The sequence below is a fragment of the Diadema setosum genome, chromosome 10 (genome assembly GCF_964275005.1).
Source record: "Diadema setosum chromosome 10, eeDiaSeto1, whole genome shotgun sequence".
Lineage (NCBI taxonomy): Eukaryota > Metazoa > Echinodermata > Echinoidea > Diadematoida > Diadematidae > Diadema > Diadema setosum.
This window is the reverse complement of record NC_092694.1, coordinates 6,002,495-6,024,223: the sequence shown is the minus strand read 5'-3', so window position 1 is coordinate 6,024,223 and position 21,729 is coordinate 6,002,495. Positions and strand designations below refer to the sequence as shown.

General features: G+C 37.6%; 1 protein-coding gene across 1 annotated transcript in view; it reads right to left on the bottom strand.

The window, feature by feature from the left end:
* LOC140234443 (transient receptor potential cation channel subfamily A member 1-like) overlaps window positions 1–14,863 on the bottom strand; it is a 40,460-nt gene extending 25,597 nt beyond the window's left edge. Inside the window, exons 1-6 of the mRNA XM_072314488.1 lie at window positions 14,723–14,863; window positions 11,518–11,688; window positions 10,077–10,230; window positions 2,605–2,780; window positions 1,611–1,718; window positions 45–153 (exon numbers count right to left, since the gene is read on the bottom strand). Coding sequence (XP_072170589.1) covers window positions 45–153; window positions 1,611–1,718; window positions 2,605–2,780; window positions 10,077–10,230; window positions 11,518–11,688; window positions 14,723–14,863 — 859 coding nt within the window. The remainder of the gene's footprint in view (window positions 1–44; window positions 154–1,610; window positions 1,719–2,604; window positions 2,781–10,076; window positions 10,231–11,517; window positions 11,689–14,722) is intronic.
* Window positions 14,864–21,729: the final 6,866 nt, after the last annotated feature.

Genomic DNA, 21,729 nt, shown 5'->3' with positions numbered 1-21,729 from the left:
CAAAATGCCCGGCCGGAAGTCCAAGGCTTTAATACGTCACTCACCCTCTGTTAGAAGAATATCCAGCACCTTTCTGGACGCGTGGGTCGCCGCGCAGTGAATCGGGTAGACACCATTGTTATCTGACATGCAGAGTAAGGGGGAGAACTCGATCTGATGGACAGAAGGGAGAAAAAAAAAGAATACAAGAAGGAAGGAATGGGAGAATGAATAAAGAAGTAAGAGGAAAAACAGAGGTAGAAACGAAGAAGAATGAGTAAATAGAAATGGCAGGACGTAAACAACGAGGAAGAAAAGATAATGAAAGGTGAAAAGAAGGGAAAAAGGAAAGTCTAGAGTGAGTTCAGTCAAATCATCAGGTTTCTATTTTTTGCTTGCCCATTGTTAACTTGTTTTCAAGATATACTTATTCTCTCACAAAGATAACACATGGTATACCTGATTGCCCCCTTAGGCGAATGGTTAACGTTGTTTCCAATACGTTCATATCTTACTCTGATAAACGTGGAAAGCGCAACACTGATTATTCCTATACACAATGTGCATCAACCATTGATGAGGTGCATAGGGTAGAGTTGCTGTAGGCGTATGACTGTTGCAGTTGCAAACATCAGCGGAATATCTTGCATTTTAAACCATTAGCTTTAAATCCTGCTCCTTCTAAAGTTCATAATGGATTCCACCAAAACAAAAGTAGACACACAATGGGGACATCGTAGCCCACACATCATTGTGTATTACCGCACTAATTTGTAGAATGTTTTCGTTGATCAAAAATCATACTGAGTACTAAACATGCTTTAAAACGTAAGTGTAATAGAAAGACTTATTAGAGGACCCCTGTATGAAACGACCGGTCCTTGGACCGCAATAAATGCGGCCTCAAGAGCATTAGCGGTTCGTAACCGCATTACCACAGAGAGACTAGCTTGCCAATGAATGGGTTGACCTACACTCACTTTTCATTAATCTCGTCACGATAGCCATTTGACAGCGCTTGAAAAAAAAAAGAAGAAAAATCTGATTATCAACTGAAACGCGTAATGGAGCTCCGCTGTCACATTTACGCCATTATATTTCTCGTTAGGGATTTTGCACGCTCCAGACCTCATATCGCGAGCTTTTATTCTAAAATGACAGAGACTTTTGTAATCAGACGCTCCTAGAGATATCCATTCACTGGGTTTCTGATTAGTGAAATGGCGGCTCTCATTTGCCTTTTCGCTGCTCCGACAACAAAATTTTCTTTTTGTTTTGTTTGTTCATTTTCCATCTGATAAGATGGCTGGATAGCCCATATTCAGCTACGTTAAGCTGGTCTTCCATGGGGTCCAGTTGGATGTGAGGTGGGACCGCTTCACCGGGTTAAACACCCTGCTCTTTGCGATGAATGAATGAAGCGGGATCTTTTACGTGCATGAGTTGTTGCTCTCTCATACACGGGACCTCCATTTTATGTCCTATCCGAGGGACAGAGTGTTTTGCCTCTTGCTAGAGGGGACGGTATGTTTACACACAACATTGCTCAGTCCAGACTCGGGTTCGAACCCGGGCCGCGTGATCGTGAGGCAGACACGCTACCGACTGAGCCAACTCATGTACAGACGTACCAGTTTTTTCGCTGCTTCTAAGTTGTCTTTCATGGCGCAGTAATGGACAGCCGTCTGGCCGAACTCTCCCCGGATGTTGATCTCACTGTTTGGTTGACTGCAAATAACCTGGGGTGAGGCAAAAGACAGTTTAGTGAGACTGGGAACCGATCGGATAATACTATTTACACGCTGGCTAAAAATCTATTTAAAAGATGACCTGACGGTTATCATGCACTTAAAGATTAAATTTTATTATTATTGTATTGCAATATCGCCCGGGGCAGTCTTCGTAGGCAAATTCCGCCTCTGAAGATGTCTCCCGCATTTCTGATCATTTTCTGAAAGATTTACTGGAAAGTTTTTTTTTTTCTTTCTCTCTCTCTGATATAGCTTTAGTATAGCTTTAATATGGCACTGATTTATCGTTTATGCATTTTCCTACGATTGTGCAATATAGTGATGCTAACAATTCATGATTATGCCGGCACTGTGAGATGGTACTGACAACGGAATGAAGAATGAAGAAAACTGAACTGAACTCAATTCAACTGAAATGAACTGATCTGAACTAAATAAATTTAACGTTACCTCGTTTTTTTTTTAGATGACATTGTGGTCGAATCCCAAAACTCCATGATTTTTTAATCCGGGTAAGCATTTTGCCTTTTGAGTGTTTTACATTTTTCTCCTTCTATCTTTAGAAGTACACAGTAATCAAAACTATGAGATTAAAATAACCTTTCTTCACTTCTATATATAATTGAAGAGGTAGTCTGAAACATATTGATTTCTTTAACACAATTAATGTCGCAAACTCCCGAAACATTAAATGTAAGAATGATGTGATACTATAAAGAATAAGTTATCTCTGCTGTAATGGAAATATGATTCAATAATCATGTTATTATGACAAGTTACTTTCATTGTGAGAATAATGCATGTGCTTACACAATGAAAACTCGGTGTTGCACGGAGTGCACGGGGTGCAAGACTATCATGTGTTATAACATACCTGTACCCCATCCACATAGTTCAGATCGCAGGCGAGATGAAGTGGCGCCATTTTCTGCTTATTGAGAATGTCGGCTCTGGCGCCCATGACTAGCAGGGCCTCCAGCGTGATTGCTTGCCTGCCCTCTACGGCCCAGTGGAGTGAAGTGTTCCCCTCCTCATCCTTGGCATCCATATCTAATCACAAAATACAATATATAGCTAAACATATTATTCTTAATAATCTTACAAAGAAGTGAATGATGAATGAGAGGATGGATGCGGAAGAGGCAATCGAGTTTGGTTTAGAATGTACACATGCGTTTGATTCAATAATTACCTCTAATTTTCACTGTACAGTAAACTATTGTGTATTGAAAGTGAGTTGTATAATCGTCTTTTATTATGTTATGTTACGTTATGTTTGAGAAGAAAATGAAAATAATATTAAATTGCACTGACTTGAACTGAATCTTCTCTACTGCTGCGGATAGGAAAAATTTAGTAGTCACTAGAAGACATACCAAAACATTATAATGAATAACTGATATGATTTATGATGTACAAAATCCACTTTATGGAGTGCTTTAGGTAATAAAAAGAAATACAATGTAACCAATCTCACCACTTACCCAGGAATTTTGAATCGTATTCCATCCATTTGCTCCCACATTGCTATGTGATATCTGATTGCACATGCTTCATATATGATTATACAGGGGTACTACAACTTGAATAGATATAATGTTTGTCCTGAATTTGTTTGGTGAGACTGGGAGAACGAAAAGATACAGTGAAAATTGCACATGGACACCAAGACTATGATCTGTTAGACGAGGGATGGTACAGTATTGGTGGAGATGAGAATTGGGCTTTTAACTTTTTGCAAGATACCAAAAAAACACTTATGAATATAGTAGAGAGCATACCATTTGAAGAGGAATTCAAAGTTTATTTGATGAAAATCGGGTTTGGAATGTCTGAAACAACCAAAAACAAAGTGAAACAAAGCGATCGTAACAAAGTGTGGGTCCCACACTTTATTAGAATCGGTCATTTTTGGATATCTCAGCCATTTCTAAACCAATTTTCATCAAATAAACTTTGAATTCCTCATAGAATTACATGCTCTCTCATATTTCATATGAGGTTTCTCATTATCTCACCAAAAATGTTAGAAACCTGAAATTAGGTCTCAACCAAAACTATACGATCCCTTTAACGTATACATCTCTTTTCTTTTATCTGTCTTTAAATGTTACAGTCCAGAAAGTACCATTACCATAATGGTTACACTCCTGAAGTAAACTTTTTATAAGAAGAATGTCTTTATCACGTTTCTGAACGCCTCATCAGCTATACCAGAAGCACTGCGGATTACACCCCATGTGAAAAAATATAGGAGCAGAAAGAGACCATTTTCTCTCAACCTGTCCCTAAAAACATAATTATAAAATCCTTTTCTCTGCACTAAAAGGGGTGTGTGATTACAGACCTATGAGAACTGGTACAGGCTTGACGGTGTAAAGAGGTTAATACCATGATACAGGGAGAGCTACAGCATATAGGGCACTGGGGGAACAGGTTGATTAATTCTGGTAGCAAATTGACTAAATTCGTCTTTGGTTGTGAAGAGGCGAGCACTAGTGGTGTCGTGTTTTGCACATCTCCTTACAGATGATGACAGCAAATCACTCATTGTTCAATGTTTTAACAAAAGATATGGGGAGGGGGTGACGCGCTGTCATAGCAACGCTTAATAAATTTGCCACGAGGAGAAAGGTCAATATTACGCAGTTACTTGGCGTCGGTGTGGAGCAGACGTTCGTTGATTTAGAGACAGCACAATTTGACAAAAAATACTCCTTTTTCAATTTTTGTAAATCAAATTCTACAACAACTCATGAAAAAACAGCAACTGTCGTCATCGTTCTTCTGCTAACCAGTTATGACCGAAAAAAACCTTCCTCATCAATATCTGACCACTCACTATACCGTCCTTTCAACAATCGTTCTATCCGTACCGTCTTCATCATAATGTCAGCGAGCTTTAGCTCTGCGACGCGAACGCTAAGACGACGCAGTCTCCCGGGTGGAACAATGGAAACAGCTGCCTCGCGCATGTGCAGAAGACTTTTTTTTTTAAACCAAATACGATCGGCAGTAGCGTTTGCTTCCCAGAGCTAACAGACAAACAAACAAAAACAAAACAAAACAAAGACTTTCTCATGGAAGTCTTGCAATTATCAGCTGCCAAGTCAGAAGCCGAATGAACCTGATTGATACCATTTTGTTATGTTCGTGGTATTATTTTTTTTTTTATAAGGTTCTATTTTAACAAGGTGCCACTAAACCCATAATATTCAAGACAACTTAAAGGGACTGTACAGTACTCTGGTTGAGGTGGGGATTAATGTTTTGACCATTCCTAAGTAAGATAATGAGAAACCTCTTATGAAATATGAAAGGGCGTGTAATTTCAAGAAGGATTCAACGTTTTTTATAATGAAAATTAGTTTTCAAATGGCTGAGATATCAAAAAAGTGATAACAATAAAAGACTACAGGCCATGCTTTTTATTACGATCTCTTTGTTTTAGTTTTTGAATATCTCAGCCATTTCAAAACCGATTTTCATCAAATAAATTTTTGATACCCCTTAGAATTGCATGCTCTCTGACATCTCACAGAGTAGTTTCTGAATATCTCGCAAAACGTTAAAAGCTAAATCCTCACCTCGACCAGAACTTTACACACCCTTTAACGATCTTCTGTTTTGATGTTACTGTTGATGATTTGTTTTGTTGTTGTTTTTTAGTGGGGGAAGCTCTTTTCCAAATTTGTGTAAATGAAATCTTGAGCTAATTAAAACAACAATAATTTTTTCCCCAATATGCAGTGAGTGAGTGTTTGCTCCAGTCGCACTGACGACGAATTTTTAATGCGTCCCTTGACAAGGTAAGTTATTGAACAAAACATTCTCTTTTTTTAAAATTGATTTACGATCATACTGAGATTGACAACGTTTTAAAAGAAAGATGATCATAACCTGTCCCCAACCGCATTTTAAATTGATGAGGAATATAATATACCCAGCGAGGGTGATTATTTTGAGAGTTTTGACGTGACTTGATCGTGTAGATGACAGTATTATATATAAAGGGTAAAATGATAAATGCGTGGGGAAGTTGCAGACAATGGGTGAGATTTTGCTGGAAATTAGTTCTCGGGGGATCTAATTCGATGAGATGCAGGGAATATAAATAAGAGAAAGGGAGGGAGAAAGCGGGAGGAGAGAGAAAGGGAGGTGTATAGAGGAATTAAAGGGCGAGTTGAGGGAATTCAAGGCCGAGATATATAGGCACGGCATGTGCATCAACTTCTCTGAATTCTTTAGCCTGAGAAGGGGGACCAATCCAAAATTAAGATTAAAAATCTCAATCCAATAGATTTAAAAGTCAATCTTTTTCTCAATCTTATTTTGGATTGGTCCCTCACCACAATCTTATAAATCAATTTCCAATCTAACGAATTCTGAGAATATGTATGTGGGTGTGTATTCATCAAAAGTAAACAAGCATATAATGTTTGCGTTTTTGTTGTTGTTGTTGTTTTTTTACCATCTACAAAAGCTTTTATTCACATTTTGTCCAGTGTGCTAATTGGCCGGAGATATTATACTCTTTACATGAGTATTTTGAACTTTGCTTCTTAGTGGACTGCTTTTCATCAATTTTGAAGTGTGCATTGCTATTCTGGGTTACCATAGTTGCATAACTTAATACTTGGCACATCTTATTATATCCTTTATAATTCTTACAGTGTGGATATCTTACAAAATGATCAAACAAACAACAGTGAGTACTGTGTAAGCTTTGTATTTTGTTACAACTTTTGTTTGATGCAAATTTGAATTGAATTTGATTGAACTGAATTCATTTTCGGAAGATTTGATTTCATGAAGTCAATTCATTAATAAAGTGAGTGCAAACTCCAGCCTTATTGTCATTACCATTTCATCCTTTCACCTCTACAAAAGTCGAGAAAGAGAGGAAACCGTTCTCAGCTTAAAATCATTATCTACCTTTTGCAGATGAAACAAACAACCCAGCTTTAGTGCTTCAAAATAGTTATAAAATGTGAGTAAATGATAGAAACAACCAATGTAAAAATTTGAATCAGTGTTATCAATATAAAGTATTGTTAAATAAACAAAATAAAAACAACAGTTATAATAAGAATGTCTCTAGACTAAACCTTCTACAGTTATGGTTTATTGAGGAAAATAGTGATAATAATATCGTTATATCTTAGGCTTTATTGCAAAATGTTTATATGGTAGGATGTTTTACGATACAACTGACCTACACATAGGAATCTAATGTGATATCTAAAGCATTTTCTACATTAGTGTTCTCAATGGCAAACAGTACCTTTAAGTTAATAAGCAATCACTCGCTCTGCATCGTTTGGAATCTCGAGCTGGAATCGAACGAGATGAGTATGTCAAAATTTATAATGGGTACGATGCATAGTGAGTTAAGACATCTATACTTTGCTTCGAGCAACACTACTGACACAGACGCCATAAACACGTCAGGGAAAACGGGATGCGAAAATGCCTAGGTTTCTAACCGCTGAACTTGGGGGCGATTCGAATTCAGCAATATAGTCACATCTCACGTCACTGCGCTTTTGGTTCTCGTAATGAATATCACAAAGACTTGTTTCTTTTTCAGGAAATGTACAATTCTCAGATTTCAATGACGCTATACACAATATGGACTGAGGAAAATCACTTAAGACAAAACTGAAGGAGAATAGCTACTACTTACTTACTAGAGAGCTACTTGACCCACCGATCATTTATGGGGGTGCCATTTTATTTTTTACAAAAAACCCGCTCTGAATGTTTATACGTTGCGTCCAAGCGCAATCTAAAGATACAAACTTTTCAGCACGACGCAAGGGAGAGGAGAACGTCCAGCTCAAGCGTCGTCTCAAACGTCCGCGCAGCAAATCTAAAGCTCCCAAATATTACTCGATACAAACCGTCTAATTTTGAAATCAGTCACTTATCTTCACCGGCCGTTTCGTGATTACGAGTATACGGATCTTACTTTGGTTTGATCGCCGAGCATTTTACACAGTCACGCACTCAGACGACGTTGTAGCTAGATAATGTGGAAGTACACTATTTGAACACTACTTGTGCTTTAAAAGGCACCCTTTGATGGCTGAATTGACATAAAAACAATGAACCGGGCAAAAACTTTGTTAAAAATTGTTTTCACTAAATAAATATAGGCCTACTATTCAAAGACCCCTTGTAGACAAAATACTTGAATATTGAATATTGTACGATAAGTCGTGTAACTCAAAGATTGTCAGGGCTATTTTTTGTTTTGTTTTTTAGTAATTCAGTTTTATTCTTAAACGATCCAATTTTCACATCATCATATTTTGTACAATATAAAGTTACTGACGGGACACTTTCAAAGATTTAGTATTCGGAATGAAAATAATTATGACAGGGTTCAGCAGTGCCTTTAATTTTGAGCGGAGGGACATGGGGGGGGGGGGGGAGCAGCCTGCGCTGGTTTAACTCTCCTAGAACTAAAACGTAAAGGGAAACTCCATCCTGACATTACGTTGCTTTGCATGGAACAGATGAATCAGAAAAGTTAGATCAGTAAAAGTTTGGATGTATAATAGATATACAAAAAAGTGCTGAAGTTTTCAAACACGATGAGTTGGTAACTTTGTGTAACATAGATAGATGTTGAGCAGCTCCCTCCTGCTTTTAAACCCAAAACCCAATAAGTCAATTTCCATTTTTCATAAAAAAAAACAGATCTTTTTTTTTTTTTTTTTTTAAAGCGTGATATGTTTTTACTTGTTTTCTTTAGCGGACAAATTCTGACTGTGTCAAAATATTTATTAAATTTTGTGTACAAAGCAAAAAGAGAGCCGCTCAACACTTTCGTCACAAGGAGTTGCCTATCAATTGTGTCTCATTTTTCCACAAAGTCCCACTGAACTATTCATTTTGGGCTTGTCTGTTTTCTTTTATTAAGCAACATAACATTGGGATAGTTCTTCCTTTAAGAACACTACAGATACGTCACGCCGTGTTGTTGTTGTTGTTGACGGAAGTTACCGGCTTGCTAAACGAATGTTTCGCGGATGCAGCGCAATAAAGTTCACTGTGAGGCATTATGTGTTTCCAAGTTAATCATTGCTCGTTACAGCATAAACATGTTCATCAGCTGGTACGGGCCCAGGATGCACCCAAATCACAGTAATGGTTTTTAGGAAATTGAGCCGCTGCTAGCAATCTCACGACCGAAAGTAATTTGCAATTTCCAAGGAGATACGAATAGGACAATATGATCACTTCTCGTTATTGGGGGAGTGTTTGTCATCACTTCGTTTCTATAAGATGGGTATTCATCGATGCTTCTTGTCAAATTGATTGCTAAATTTTGCACGTTTCCTTCAATTATTTCATCGTAAACCTGACATGTTCAGCTTGCACTACTCGTTCGTCACAATTATCAGGAAAATCTAAAGTGGAACATCCTATAGAAAGTTCGTAACATCATTTCGGCCACTTTAAAAGAAGGAAACAGGAAAAAAAAAACACAAGAAAAATTAAACCACTCCAAATGACTTGCTTTCAACTGGCTGTAAGCTCTACATAGAATGATGTCATAGTATTGATTCGTAAAGAATGTAAGATGTCCTTGTTTCCATGCTTACGGAAACTATTAATGACAAACGGTTTAACCTCTCTCAGTCCGTAACTTGACAGCTTCTTCATTTCAAATGTCATGTCATCGCCAAAAGAAAAGGATCCATGACTTACACGCCGTCGCAAAACAATGTTTGTAAGCATTCAACTTAAAAGCGGTGGCTGAAATAAGGAGATGACTGTTCCGGGAATTCCTGTATTACTAACGACTGCAGCATGGTACCCATAGAGTAAAATTAAAAGAGCATGATGTGAGCTTTCTTCTTGCGCACACATCTACCATGGCAGATTATGGCACCGGTTCGCATACAAAGAAAACATGTTTTATTAGCATCTGTTCTTCTTTGAGGTGCCTTACCAGTATCTCTATATTATTGATTAATCATTCTCTCATCCATCAAGCATCTTGTGTAAAATTGTGTTTTTGGCTTGATTAATGCGAGCACCGGGTATAAGTTAATTTTTAAAATGACTTTTAAACATGACTGTGTTGTGCAACATTTTAATGCAACACCGTTAATTTTGAAGGACCGAGGGACATGTTTTCACTGCACTACCATGACTAAAGTGTATACAGTGTAAAGCAATGACGTCATGTTTCAACGACAATATTATTTTGTACTATTGCCCTCTTGATTTAATATAAACAAATGTCAGCATCTGAAGACTTGTATTCTAGCAATGTATGTGGCACGTATACGCTTCTGAGAGGAAAAGTATTCAAATTGAGAATGAGCTTACCCAAACCACGATCAACCAGATATTCCACAAGATCCTTCCGCCCCGCCCTGGCAGCATAGTGCAGGAAGGTGGCACCCTTTGCGTCTGCTGCGTGTACCTTTTCCGGTTCCAGGTTAACCGAGGTCAAGAATTCTTCGAATGTCAGCTGTACGTCCTGATGAAAAACATATAATACGTATTAAGGAGCAGACAATACCAAACTTTGGTGTTAAAGGGAAATTTAGCACCAGTTGAAAATTGGGATGAAACGAAAGGGTAAACTTATAATGCGCATAACAATGAAAAGTTGATTAAACTTGGACATGCTATTGTTGGATACAAATAAGGGAAGTTGTGTCTATAGAATTTTGTTTTTTCTTATCAAACTGACATTTTACTGGTCTGGAATTTCTATCTACAGCTACGAATCCTGTCAGCTAACAATAAATACACAGAGATATTTGAGAATAGAGGAAAGTTGATAGTAACGATGACAGTGACAATCAAAATAAATGTCATGTGCTAAAAAAAACACACCAACATTTGCTAAAGCTTTTTCTGCTACAATTTCCATTAATTATCATCGCTAAATATAACCTGCCTGAGACAGCCACTAGAAGAGTTTTATACATAATGTATGCAGAACATGAACATAATATATGTATGTATATATATATATATATATATACATATATATAATATAAAGATGAAGAAGTAGAGTGGTAATGCATGGCAGTCCAACAGTGCTACTTATTCAGACCAAATTTTCGACGAATACATTCGTCTTCCTCAGGGTCGACAATGAAAATTCTGAAAGTAAACAAGGTGACTCTATTCTCTATATATACTTGTGCCCTTTTGCCACCAGGCAAAAAGAACGATTTGACATTTTTATTGTAGAAGGGGTATTCATCTGCCCCAAACCTCATTCTATGCATGCGCTAGCAATGTTATCATCTCCAGCGAGCTGCATGTTATAATTCGAGCGGTAATGTGTTGAGCACCCTGCCTGGATGTCATTCATTGCTGGATGCAGATTACCAAGTAAATTCATTAATGACATCGGATGTGACTTCGAGTTAATGGTAAATGTCAATCGGGAACTGGATAATGAGCGCCCGTAGATGTACATGTACAAAGAGACAGCGTGTCAATGTAAACATGCGAATATTGTGCTCTTTCTATGACACGGTTTGCTATCTGGATCTCAATCCATGAATTCAAATAAAATCATAAAGCAAACCAATCGACTGATGGAGAGAAACATAGAACAAAAGGGATTTATCGCAAGAATTTCGAAACAGGGGAAGGCCATATTTTCAAGCGAACAGATGCAGAATGACATCTGTGTAGATGGAGTTACTGATAAGAACGTGTTATGCTTTCGAATTTAGCAAGGCACGTTTCCAGAATGAAAAAAATGCGTGAATTAATCGCTGTGATTCCGGAGTTTACAACGCACCTCTTGTAAGTTTTCTTCTGGTCGCCAAGCGTCGGTCGCGCTCGCTCCATCGCCGCAGAGAGGCGACATGTTGATCGTCTCGTCCTTCCCCCCGAAGTTCCCCTTCACTTTGAAGGCCTTGGCGATCTCATGTAGGTTTTTCGTGGGCATTGTTGGAGTTGCACCGGCGTTCTGCCAGTGAAAATACAAAAAAAAAAAGGGGGGGGGGGAAGGGAGACAAAATTCATGAGTTAAGAGAGAGCGATATATAGAAATAGATAGATAGATAGATAGATTACAGATAAATAGATAGATAGATAGATAGATAAATAGATAGATAGATAGATAGATAGACGTGTATACAGATAAAGAGAGAGAGAGAGAGAGAGAGGGAGAGAGAGAGAGAGATACGAGAGAGAGCAGGGGTGAGGATCATTTTGGTTGATCATCAAGTACTTCAGTTGTGGTTCAAACAAAAAGTCCGTTCCGCGTTTGCGTTGACAATTTAAACAGACCGAACAATCAAAGTTTGCTCAGATATTATAGGACTAAGATGATACAGTTATACATGAAAGATTTATAAATGAAAGATTTCACACTATTTTATTAAGCAGAAGTACACTCAACTGAAACATGTATAAACTCCGCTCAACTTTTAGATTTATCTTTAATACATAAAGTAAAAATGCAATTTATTGTATAAAGAGAATAGCAGACGTGTCGTTATTCAGTCAGACGCTACTAAGTGTTCCAGGTATTCTAATGAGATGATTGTATCAGTCACAATTGAATACAAAAATTAGACAAGGCCATATCATTGCCATCACAACTACTTATAGCTAGCACACAAACAAGAAGCAGTGGTCACTTGATGACTGACCTAAAAATCTTATCATTTTACTGTAAAAAAAAAAAAAAAAAAGATAATATTGTGCTAATAACCCGAGGAGGGTCAATAGATACCATGTTAAAGATGCCGAACCCGTACTTTTCTCTTTTTCCCCATCTTTCCTTTTGTGTAGTAAGCTCAAACAATCAAAGAGCCGTAGCAGAAATCAGAACAAGAAAGAGAAGAAAAATCTGCTTATATTTGGACCACGTGCTTCTTACTAGCACGGATAATCTGCCAAAATGTTACATGGCAACATTATTGGGTGCATTTGAGAAGTCACTAAGCTTGGCGTCACTAAATACGTCTGGTTATATAAAACTAGCAGTAGCTTGATGCAAAATTTCGCAGAGGAAAGTCAAGTATGTGATAAACATGCATGTTTCCTTTATCATTGAGAGTAATTTGAAAAACGCACCAGTGGTGGTTATTGTATATAGGCCTAACGAGTTTTGCAGTTACACCATATGTTACGACGAATTTTGTGGCTTTGCACTGTGAGTAAAACCTTCTCAAGTGTTGTTTATATTTTCTCCTGGTGTGGTAATGCATGTTGTTCTTACTCCTTATTTACAAGAACAATGCTGAGGCTGCGCAAGGTTAAAAAATGTGTATTCATATACATTGCCATCATAATTCTTGGGAGGGCTGCATGGGATCATATCATCAAGACTTTTGTCAGATATTCTTTCTTAGTGGAAAATTAAGCAAAGAAAGTTGGATTCCATCGGGATTCGAAGCCGAGACCTCCGAATTGCTAGCCCGGTGCTCTACCGACTGAGCTATAGAAAGCCCTAGTTCAGTGTTCGTCCCAGAAACCCTAAATTCTCAATGCTCGGATGGTCAGAAGCTATAGCAGTGTGTTTGTGTGTGACACACACGTACACACTTGAACCTGGCATAAACCCGAAGGATAATTCAACTTGGGGATAAATGCGAGGGATCACCGAAGTGATGCAGCTTTTTGAGTATGTAACAAACGCAAACAGAAAAACTGACCAGAAATGAATAGCATTGGAAAACTTTGCTCTTAGCCAATCAGTTGCAAGGATTTCAGAAGTTATAACACTTTTTCAAAAAAAAAAAATCGAACAAAACGGCTAATGAACTGCCCCCTGGAGGTCTTATCCGCTCCTTTACTAATACATACATCTCCAAAATGCATTTCAAAGCTTGTTGCTCTGCAACATGAGTAGAGTGAGGGGTTTGGGTTACAACTACACTATTATCAATATTAGCGTTATTCTTTTTATTAATACTACAATTACTATTATTATCCTTATATCATTATCATTCACTATTATCATGATTTTTTATTATCATTATTATTATTGTTATTGATATTTTTTACCATTATAATCATTATCATTATTACTGCTATCATCATCATCTTCATCATCATCATCATCATCATCATCATTATCAGTGGTAGTAGTAGTAGTAGTAGTGGTAGTGAATAGTAGAAGTAGTTGTAGATGTAGTAGTAACAATACAATGTTATAGTATCATTATGTGCATGTTTTTACCTTTTTTCTATCTTACTGATATTCGTCAAAGCGTGAATTTCCTCTCTTTATTTTTGTCTTCATGTAGCAACGATCGATGGCGTTCGAGATATTGTCCTGTATTGTATTATTATGTATTGTATTCTGTTTCATTGGACCACTGAATTCGAACAATTCACGATCTAAATTTAGAACCTTCGACAATAAACTTGCTAAAGAAAATACAGTGAGCACCTGACGAAAACTTGTCCTTGGAATCACCATTTTTACCGCAAAGCGAGCCAACAATTTTCACACTCCGGGAAAGATAGCCGAATGTCACGAAAAATCTAACAAAATCACAACTATTGAGACTCTCGATGTGGTTCTTTGTCGGCACAGAAAATATGAAAATCTCTTGTTGAGAAATATCGTGTTACGATTTGAATACTTTCTGAAGGCCTATTAGCTTTACTAGTGTTTACGTAAAGAAAAACCAGGTAATGATTTGGCCATCAACGAGATAGAAACCGAAAAAAAAAACATGAATCAAACTTGATTACATTAGTGTCCTTTCTCCATTTGTTCTAAAGCAAAGGTCGGAATTTCTATTAAAAAATGGATTATTTCAGTAATGATACGAATCGGACCGAACAAACGAAACGTAATATGATTTCCTCACGTGACTATACACGTAGGTTAGCTTATTGGTGAAATCCGTTCATTTGCAAACAATATTATGGCAATGATTATGACAAGCCCTATTTATTAGTAAGTTGTAAGACACCGGAAATGTTACAGAGCAAGTACCAAAGAGAACAGAGAATACAGGAAGAGACGAGTCTCGTCTTACCAGTCGTTTCATGTCGTGACTAGGCGATCCGTTCTCGCAGCTGCGGTAGCAGTCCGTGGGGTCGCCTTGGTTCAACCGGCCCGTGAAGTAATTCCACTTCGGGTTCGACCTTAAAATCGATCCTAGACTCCTTCGTTTCATGGTTGAGAATCGAATCAGAAACAGAGAAACACAGCGCTGATTATGACAAAATAATGAACAGTGAATTGCCAGACGGTTTATATCTCGAAGAGTTGAAGTTAAAAGTCTCGTAAATAGCTCGAGCAGTGCATCGTACACCCTCTACATGAGAAAATCAGAGCGTCGTAAACTTCATGTAGAGTGCCAATATTTCAGTGTTGCTACAGAAGAAATAACTAGTTACAGTTGCAGAAAGCTTCTAAGGGCGAGCCAATGTTATCGAACGACAACAGTGTATTGAAAGCGTAACGTGAGCATCTAGTAGGTGCTTGACTTCGCTACGGGATGAACTATCTTTTGAAGTGTCGTGGTGGTTTGTCGGTGTTGACTGTTATTACGCGCAGTGCGAAACGATGACTCCAACCGAAAAAATACGTTCTTCCTTCAGTCGAACGTTTCATAACATTATGTCGACGTCATCCACTGAGCGTGGGGTTCAAGTATGTTCGAAAGGCACTCGAGTGAGTTGAAAGCAATAAAGAAATCCCTAATAAAGATACCAAGCCGCAATTGATCCAAAGATTGACGAGTTGTCTGCAGTGAGAGAGTGTAATCAGAACGGCAAGGCTCCCGTCACCTGTGACTGATCAGTTGGTGATGCTTGATTTCGGCCGGGGGAGTTTGGAGCACATCTCGATCGCTTTGTGTTCTGTTTTTTCCTTCCATTCAGAGAATGCCGACTCATCCACCTTCAAGTGTATCATGTGAAATTTCTTTTTTTTTTCTTTTCTTGTGAGCGTCTATTTGTTCTTCTTCCACTTCCGTCGTATCTTGCTCACATTAACAAACAAACCGCTCTACCTGAAAATGTGTCATATCATTGATGTTACGAAACCACACAATGACTGCAGAAATGAGAACACTCGCTAATTTTGAGCCATTGCGCGTTTTGAGCTAAAAGCTCCCCGCCTGCTTCGCGGCCAAGCCATCCACTAGCTCCCCCTCTCTCACACACAATAGAGAGTTAGCTGATTTTCTCAAGTAGTCAATTAGTAACTGTGACATTTCGTTAAAAGCAGCAATTACACTTGTGTATATCTTGGTAGCCCCGGAGAACCCGCATCTCACACAAACTGGAGACTTTGATACACCAAACGTCGAAGGCAATTAAGTTGTCTTTGCAATTTATCACCTTTTTTTTTTCTCTCTTGCTTAACTTGCAAAGGGAGTCAACATTGTTTGATGGACAAATAAAACCGTAATTCTAGATGATAAAGTTTAGAGTAGAATATGGCTGGGGTGAATATTTGCGTAAAACAGTGAACAAACTTCAACAGGCCGATAGACAATCTAAACCAAATTTAGGAGGCACTAAGAAAACAATGCAAATACAGGCCTTCCAGGGACAACTGGAAGTGACAAGCTACAAAATACTTTGTTTTGTCACCAGAAATTCCCCTATCCAGAAAAAAGGAAAAGAAAAGAAAACAAAAACAAACAAGGACATTAAACACACAAAATTTTATCATGTCTTTGTATCGGATACGTCGGATAATGATTTTCTTATCGAGTATACATTGTATGGATATTACGCTATCAAACGCCTCTCCTATTGGTCTCCCAACACGCTTTAAGAAACAATTTAGCTCTGGTTATCTATTTATTTATTTATTCATTTTTTTTTTCGGGGGGGGGGGGTCTCTTTCTTACGTTTATTAAACGCTATCACTGCAGCTTTTCCGATTTGTGATTTGAAGACATACCCGTTTTCATTCATCACATACTAATGTGGAGGTGGTTCAACATGATAACCCCTTCATTCATAATAAGATATGTTCAAAATACTATCTATAGACTTGGCCTCCTACATACAGATCATGATATCAGTAGAAAGTCCGTCCAAATTGACTTGAGTTTCGCCGGCTTCTTTTTACGTTTCTCAGACAAATGTGTTTAAACTCTGCACTACGTTACCTGGCGTAAATGGTAAAGTGAGAGCTGTTTCCACTTTACCATTTACGCCAGGTAACGTAGTGCAGAGTTAAAACACATTTGTCGGAAAAACGTCAAACGAAACATATTCCCTCCTCGCTATCATTACGTAGACATATTAGAGTTTGCTTAAGGTTTTTACCATTACTATTTAATCATTGTTAGGTCAGCTACAATGTGCAAAAAAAACAACAAAACAACTAATTATATAAGTATATTATGCCTTAAAATACATCGCACACATAGTCGCAAATTAATTATTTACCATAAGAAGATAATATTGCCGGTAATCGGTTTTTTTTACTCGACTCATTTAGCTCTCCTAGCGGGAAAGATCAACACCAACTCAAGCTGGCATAAGACTGCCGACGGTTATTCGAGTGCTTCTCAAACTTCTCAATAAAACTGTGCAATTAAACCCTAATTTGCAAAATTGTGTCCCAAGTGTAGTTTGTAAGAATGTCAAGAGACCGGATTGATTACTTTTTGATGGTTTTGACAAGTAGTGGCTTGCAATTTTCCTGTTATTTTGCCAAACAACCACTTGGCCTGTAATAGGCAAAGTGGCAGAAGCAATAAAGGCATGGGTTTCCCTAATCCTTTCTTATCGTTTGGCGCCAAAACATCCCTCACAAACATCACTTGGTCAAGTGGTTTTGGTGTTCTCGTTTACTTCTCTTTGTATTTTTAGAAGCATGACTTAATGACTCACTTCTGTCATTGGTTATTTACGAGAACGGCCAAATTTTGCCGAGTCATGGCATGAACACTTTTTTTTTTGCGTATTCTTTATTCAAAGTTCATTCGTAGAGAAATCATATTTACTATGAAACAATTGAGCACAAATAGAAAGACAAGGTAGAAACATGCACATCATCAGACAACCAAGCTGCTTACAGCTTCCAGATTGGTCAGTATAATTCTCTGTCAGCCAAGATTTCGACCAATCAGAGTCGAGTAGCGCTGAACGAGCAACATCCATGTCACAAAGCAAGAGATCTCATATAGCATTATCCTTATAAAGACCACATGGTAATCATGCATGATAATGGACCAATCAGATTGCAGAGATTTTATAAGTTTTATTGGAAGCATAAGTAATACCAACTTGTTGGAAGTGATACATCTTCTTTAGATAACCGGCTGTTTAGGCTCTTAGCCCATCTTCTCCACTGAGTAATCGTGTACATCTTTATGCTCTTCTTCATAGCATCATATTTGTCTTAACTTTTGTTAAAAGTCCTCGAAATTAATAATCACTTTACATTTTGTGTACGACTGGGCGTCAAACGGAAGACTTTATATAAGCTTCATGGACTTTACCAGCGTAGGGAACAGTCGTGGTGTAGAGTGTCTATTGAAACTGAACCTTTATGTTAATGCAAAATGACAAATAATGTAAAACCGTCAGCACTCATTTTTGTAAAAGATTTCGCTTCTAACTTTACTGTTACGACAGACAGAACAAACCGGCGGTGATGGGGAAAACAGAGACAATAAATAAGTATGATTTATAGGATATGGCTGTTTGATTTCTACCTTAGCAATTCTCAGCAATCTCATCGTCCGTATCTCGTCATCACTTTCTTCTGCCTGAGCCTATTTATTCTTCCTTTTTAAGCTCTTTTTCTCCTTTAGTTTGCTTTCATACCTTGTCAGCTTTAGTTATGACCAGCCTAACTGACCGTCCATTCGAGCCTTTTCCAATTTGTCAACCGCGACAATTCGTAAACAAAATCTGAACGTCCTTTTGGCAGAGCTGGGCATGTTGACTACGCATTTCTTTAGCAAACACATTAGCAATATTAATCCCTCGACGGTGGCGTGCGCTTTTTTTTTTTTTTTATACTATTGATTTATCCCATCCAGGTCATTAAAACCAAGCAAGCAATATCTTCGGTTTCCCTGTCCTATCTCCATGACAACAGGATTCATCTCGCATTGTGTGTATAGAAAGAAGAGTTGCATCATTTTCAGCTCTCATTTCTTTTATTATTCCACAAAGGTAATTGATGTTAACCACGGAAGCCAAATGATAACATACCTCTTTTCAGTATTCCTTTTTTTTTTTTCCGAAATCATTCTTAGTTTAACATTCTACAACTGCTCTCATTTGTCATCTGTTTCATTTAATCAGATTTTATGGTAACGGCAATCTCAAATGATGAGTAACTCTTGCAAATGGACTGTCCACTTAAGAAATTTAGATTAATCGACAAAAATGCCCCAAGCTCGTTTTATGTACAAATCTGGTTTTCACTCTGTTTGTGTATAAACAATATCTATTTGTCTTTGCATACATCTAGGTTTGAGTGAAGATAGATACACAAACAGATAGATAGATGGATGGATGGATAGATAGATAGATAGATAGATGGATAGATAGATAGATAGATAGATAGATAAATAGATAGATAGGTAGATGGATAGATGGATAGATGGATAGATAGATAGATGGATAGATAGATAGATAGATGGATAGATAGATAGATAGATGGATAGATGGATAGATAGATAGACGGATAGATGGATAGATGGATAGATGGATAGATAGATAGATGGATAGATAGATAGATAGATGGATAGATGGATAGATAGATAGATGGATAGATGGATAGATGGATAGATAGATGGACAGATAGATATAGGGAGAGAGCGGCTAAGGAAAAAAAATGATGCTAATAATATTTATAATTCGAATCCATTTTAAACTGCATCTCAGTCCCGCGATAAATACGGAGCGGCTATTCTTCCACTATACATGCACTACCCCACCGCCCCCCCCCCCCTTTCCGCCGGGAATGAACTCTCAGAGAGATGACAACTGTAAATGAGGTAAGCGAAGTTTAATGGAAGATAGTGTGGTGTGAGAGACAATTAATTAAATGCGGAGGAACTGGTGGAGCGAGATGGGATGGGAAATCATCCCGGCAAGGCCAGCCCCGGCAACCGACTCAATCAAAGATTCAATAAACCCTTCCGGACTAACGGGGCTGGAGTATAATATTCAAGTCAAACAACGCAGGTTTTGCCCCGGACAAAGCGCAGGTCAGTTCGGAATGTCATAATTAATATATCGCTGGTGCGAATCATCTATACAGAATGAAAACTGCCAGTCATCACAAGAAAAGCTTTTTACTAAGATCATGTAAAAAACATAAGTGGACTGAGAGATAGAGGCATGGTATAAAAAATGACGCAGTTAGATTAGTTTGGAATCAGTCATGAAATATAAAAAAGAATAAGGAAACATATGAAAACAAATATCATATATGGATGTGATTGATGAAAAACCCAAACGGTTGACACGCACTTTACTTATGAAATCTATCGCTTGTGATTTATTAATACACTGAGCACAATATCCCCACAATTACCAAGGCACTCACGTTTTACATGCTGAAATAACACCAAACAAGTAGGATAAAAAAGCCCTCTGGCCATTTTATCCAACGCATATATATATATATATATATATATATATATATATATATATATATATATATGAGTTTGTTCGCAAAAACCGATAAGTTCATTTTTGAAGATTTTGAAGTACGGTCTCTGTCATAAAGTACAAAATAATACCTTTTAAATGACATATTGGTCACTACATTTTTGAAGTTATGGTCAAAAGAAGCAAATATTTTCTTATTATTCTCTTTATTTTTCTTAACCTTTAATCGCAAATATCTCCATTAGGCAAGTATGGACTTATCGTTTTTTGCGAACTTGTGTTATGTGAGTTAGATTGAGATTCTTTTTCACCTTTTCGAAAGATGACATGGAAACTCCAGTAACCATGATTCCATGCCAGAAGAGGTCAACGAAAATGGGACATACTGCGTGAAAATATCAAAGACGTTTACATTAGTCTTATTTGTTTAAGATAGAAACTGAGGAGTCTGGGGCTGTTAGCCAGACAACGAATAATTTTCATTACCGAGAAAATAGAGATATGTATGGGCATATCACTCGCATGATGGGCAATAAGCCGATAAAAGTATATACAAACTAGAGATTGTAATTTGTCATTACTGACAAATTAAAGTGATCCGATTTTTTTTTAATCAATGATTCGAGTCCTGATCGCAATAAGCATGACCATAAAGGTTTCATCTCTGTTTACAGACATTGGCCGTGTGATGTTTGGATTCTCATTTAGAAAAGGGAGTCATATCTGCCATGTTTGGTACCAAATTCTGTATACACTAGATGACGAAGATACAGCAACAAATACATATGACCTTTGACCCACCTTTACACTCCCAAGATGGCATCTGAGGAAAAAGTGGTTATTTTGTGAAATGATTCTTGCGACATCGTCTATACGTGTGCAAAATATGGGACAGATAGGATAGGTATTCGCCAAGATACAAGATGAAACATTAATGACCTTTGACCCTAATTTACATACCCAAGATGTTGTCCGATCAAGTAGTTGTTATTTTGTGAAATAATGTACGTGACATGAACTAAACATGCGCTAAGTATGGGGGTGGTAGGAGCTGTTTTTCTTGATTTATTGCAAAGAAAGTTGCAGAAAGAAAGAAATATCTCAACACATCGAAGATAAGCTTTAATTTCAACCAAGATTTTCGATGTGATTTCGACGTTGTATGAAAAAACGAAGGAAACTTCACGATAGCTCAAAGTCTCAGCTACAACATATTAAAATATGGGAGAAATTCATCGAAGGGTAAGTGAGCTAGTCGCCGATAAAGACAATCATGTCAATTTTCACATCTAGAAAAATTCCCTGCCATAGAGATAACACGTCATAACGAAGATACAGGAAGAAGTACATATGACCTTTGACCCCACTTTGCACAAACAAGATGGCCTCTGAGCCAAAAATGGTTATTTTGTGAAATGATCCTTGTAACATGGTCTTTACG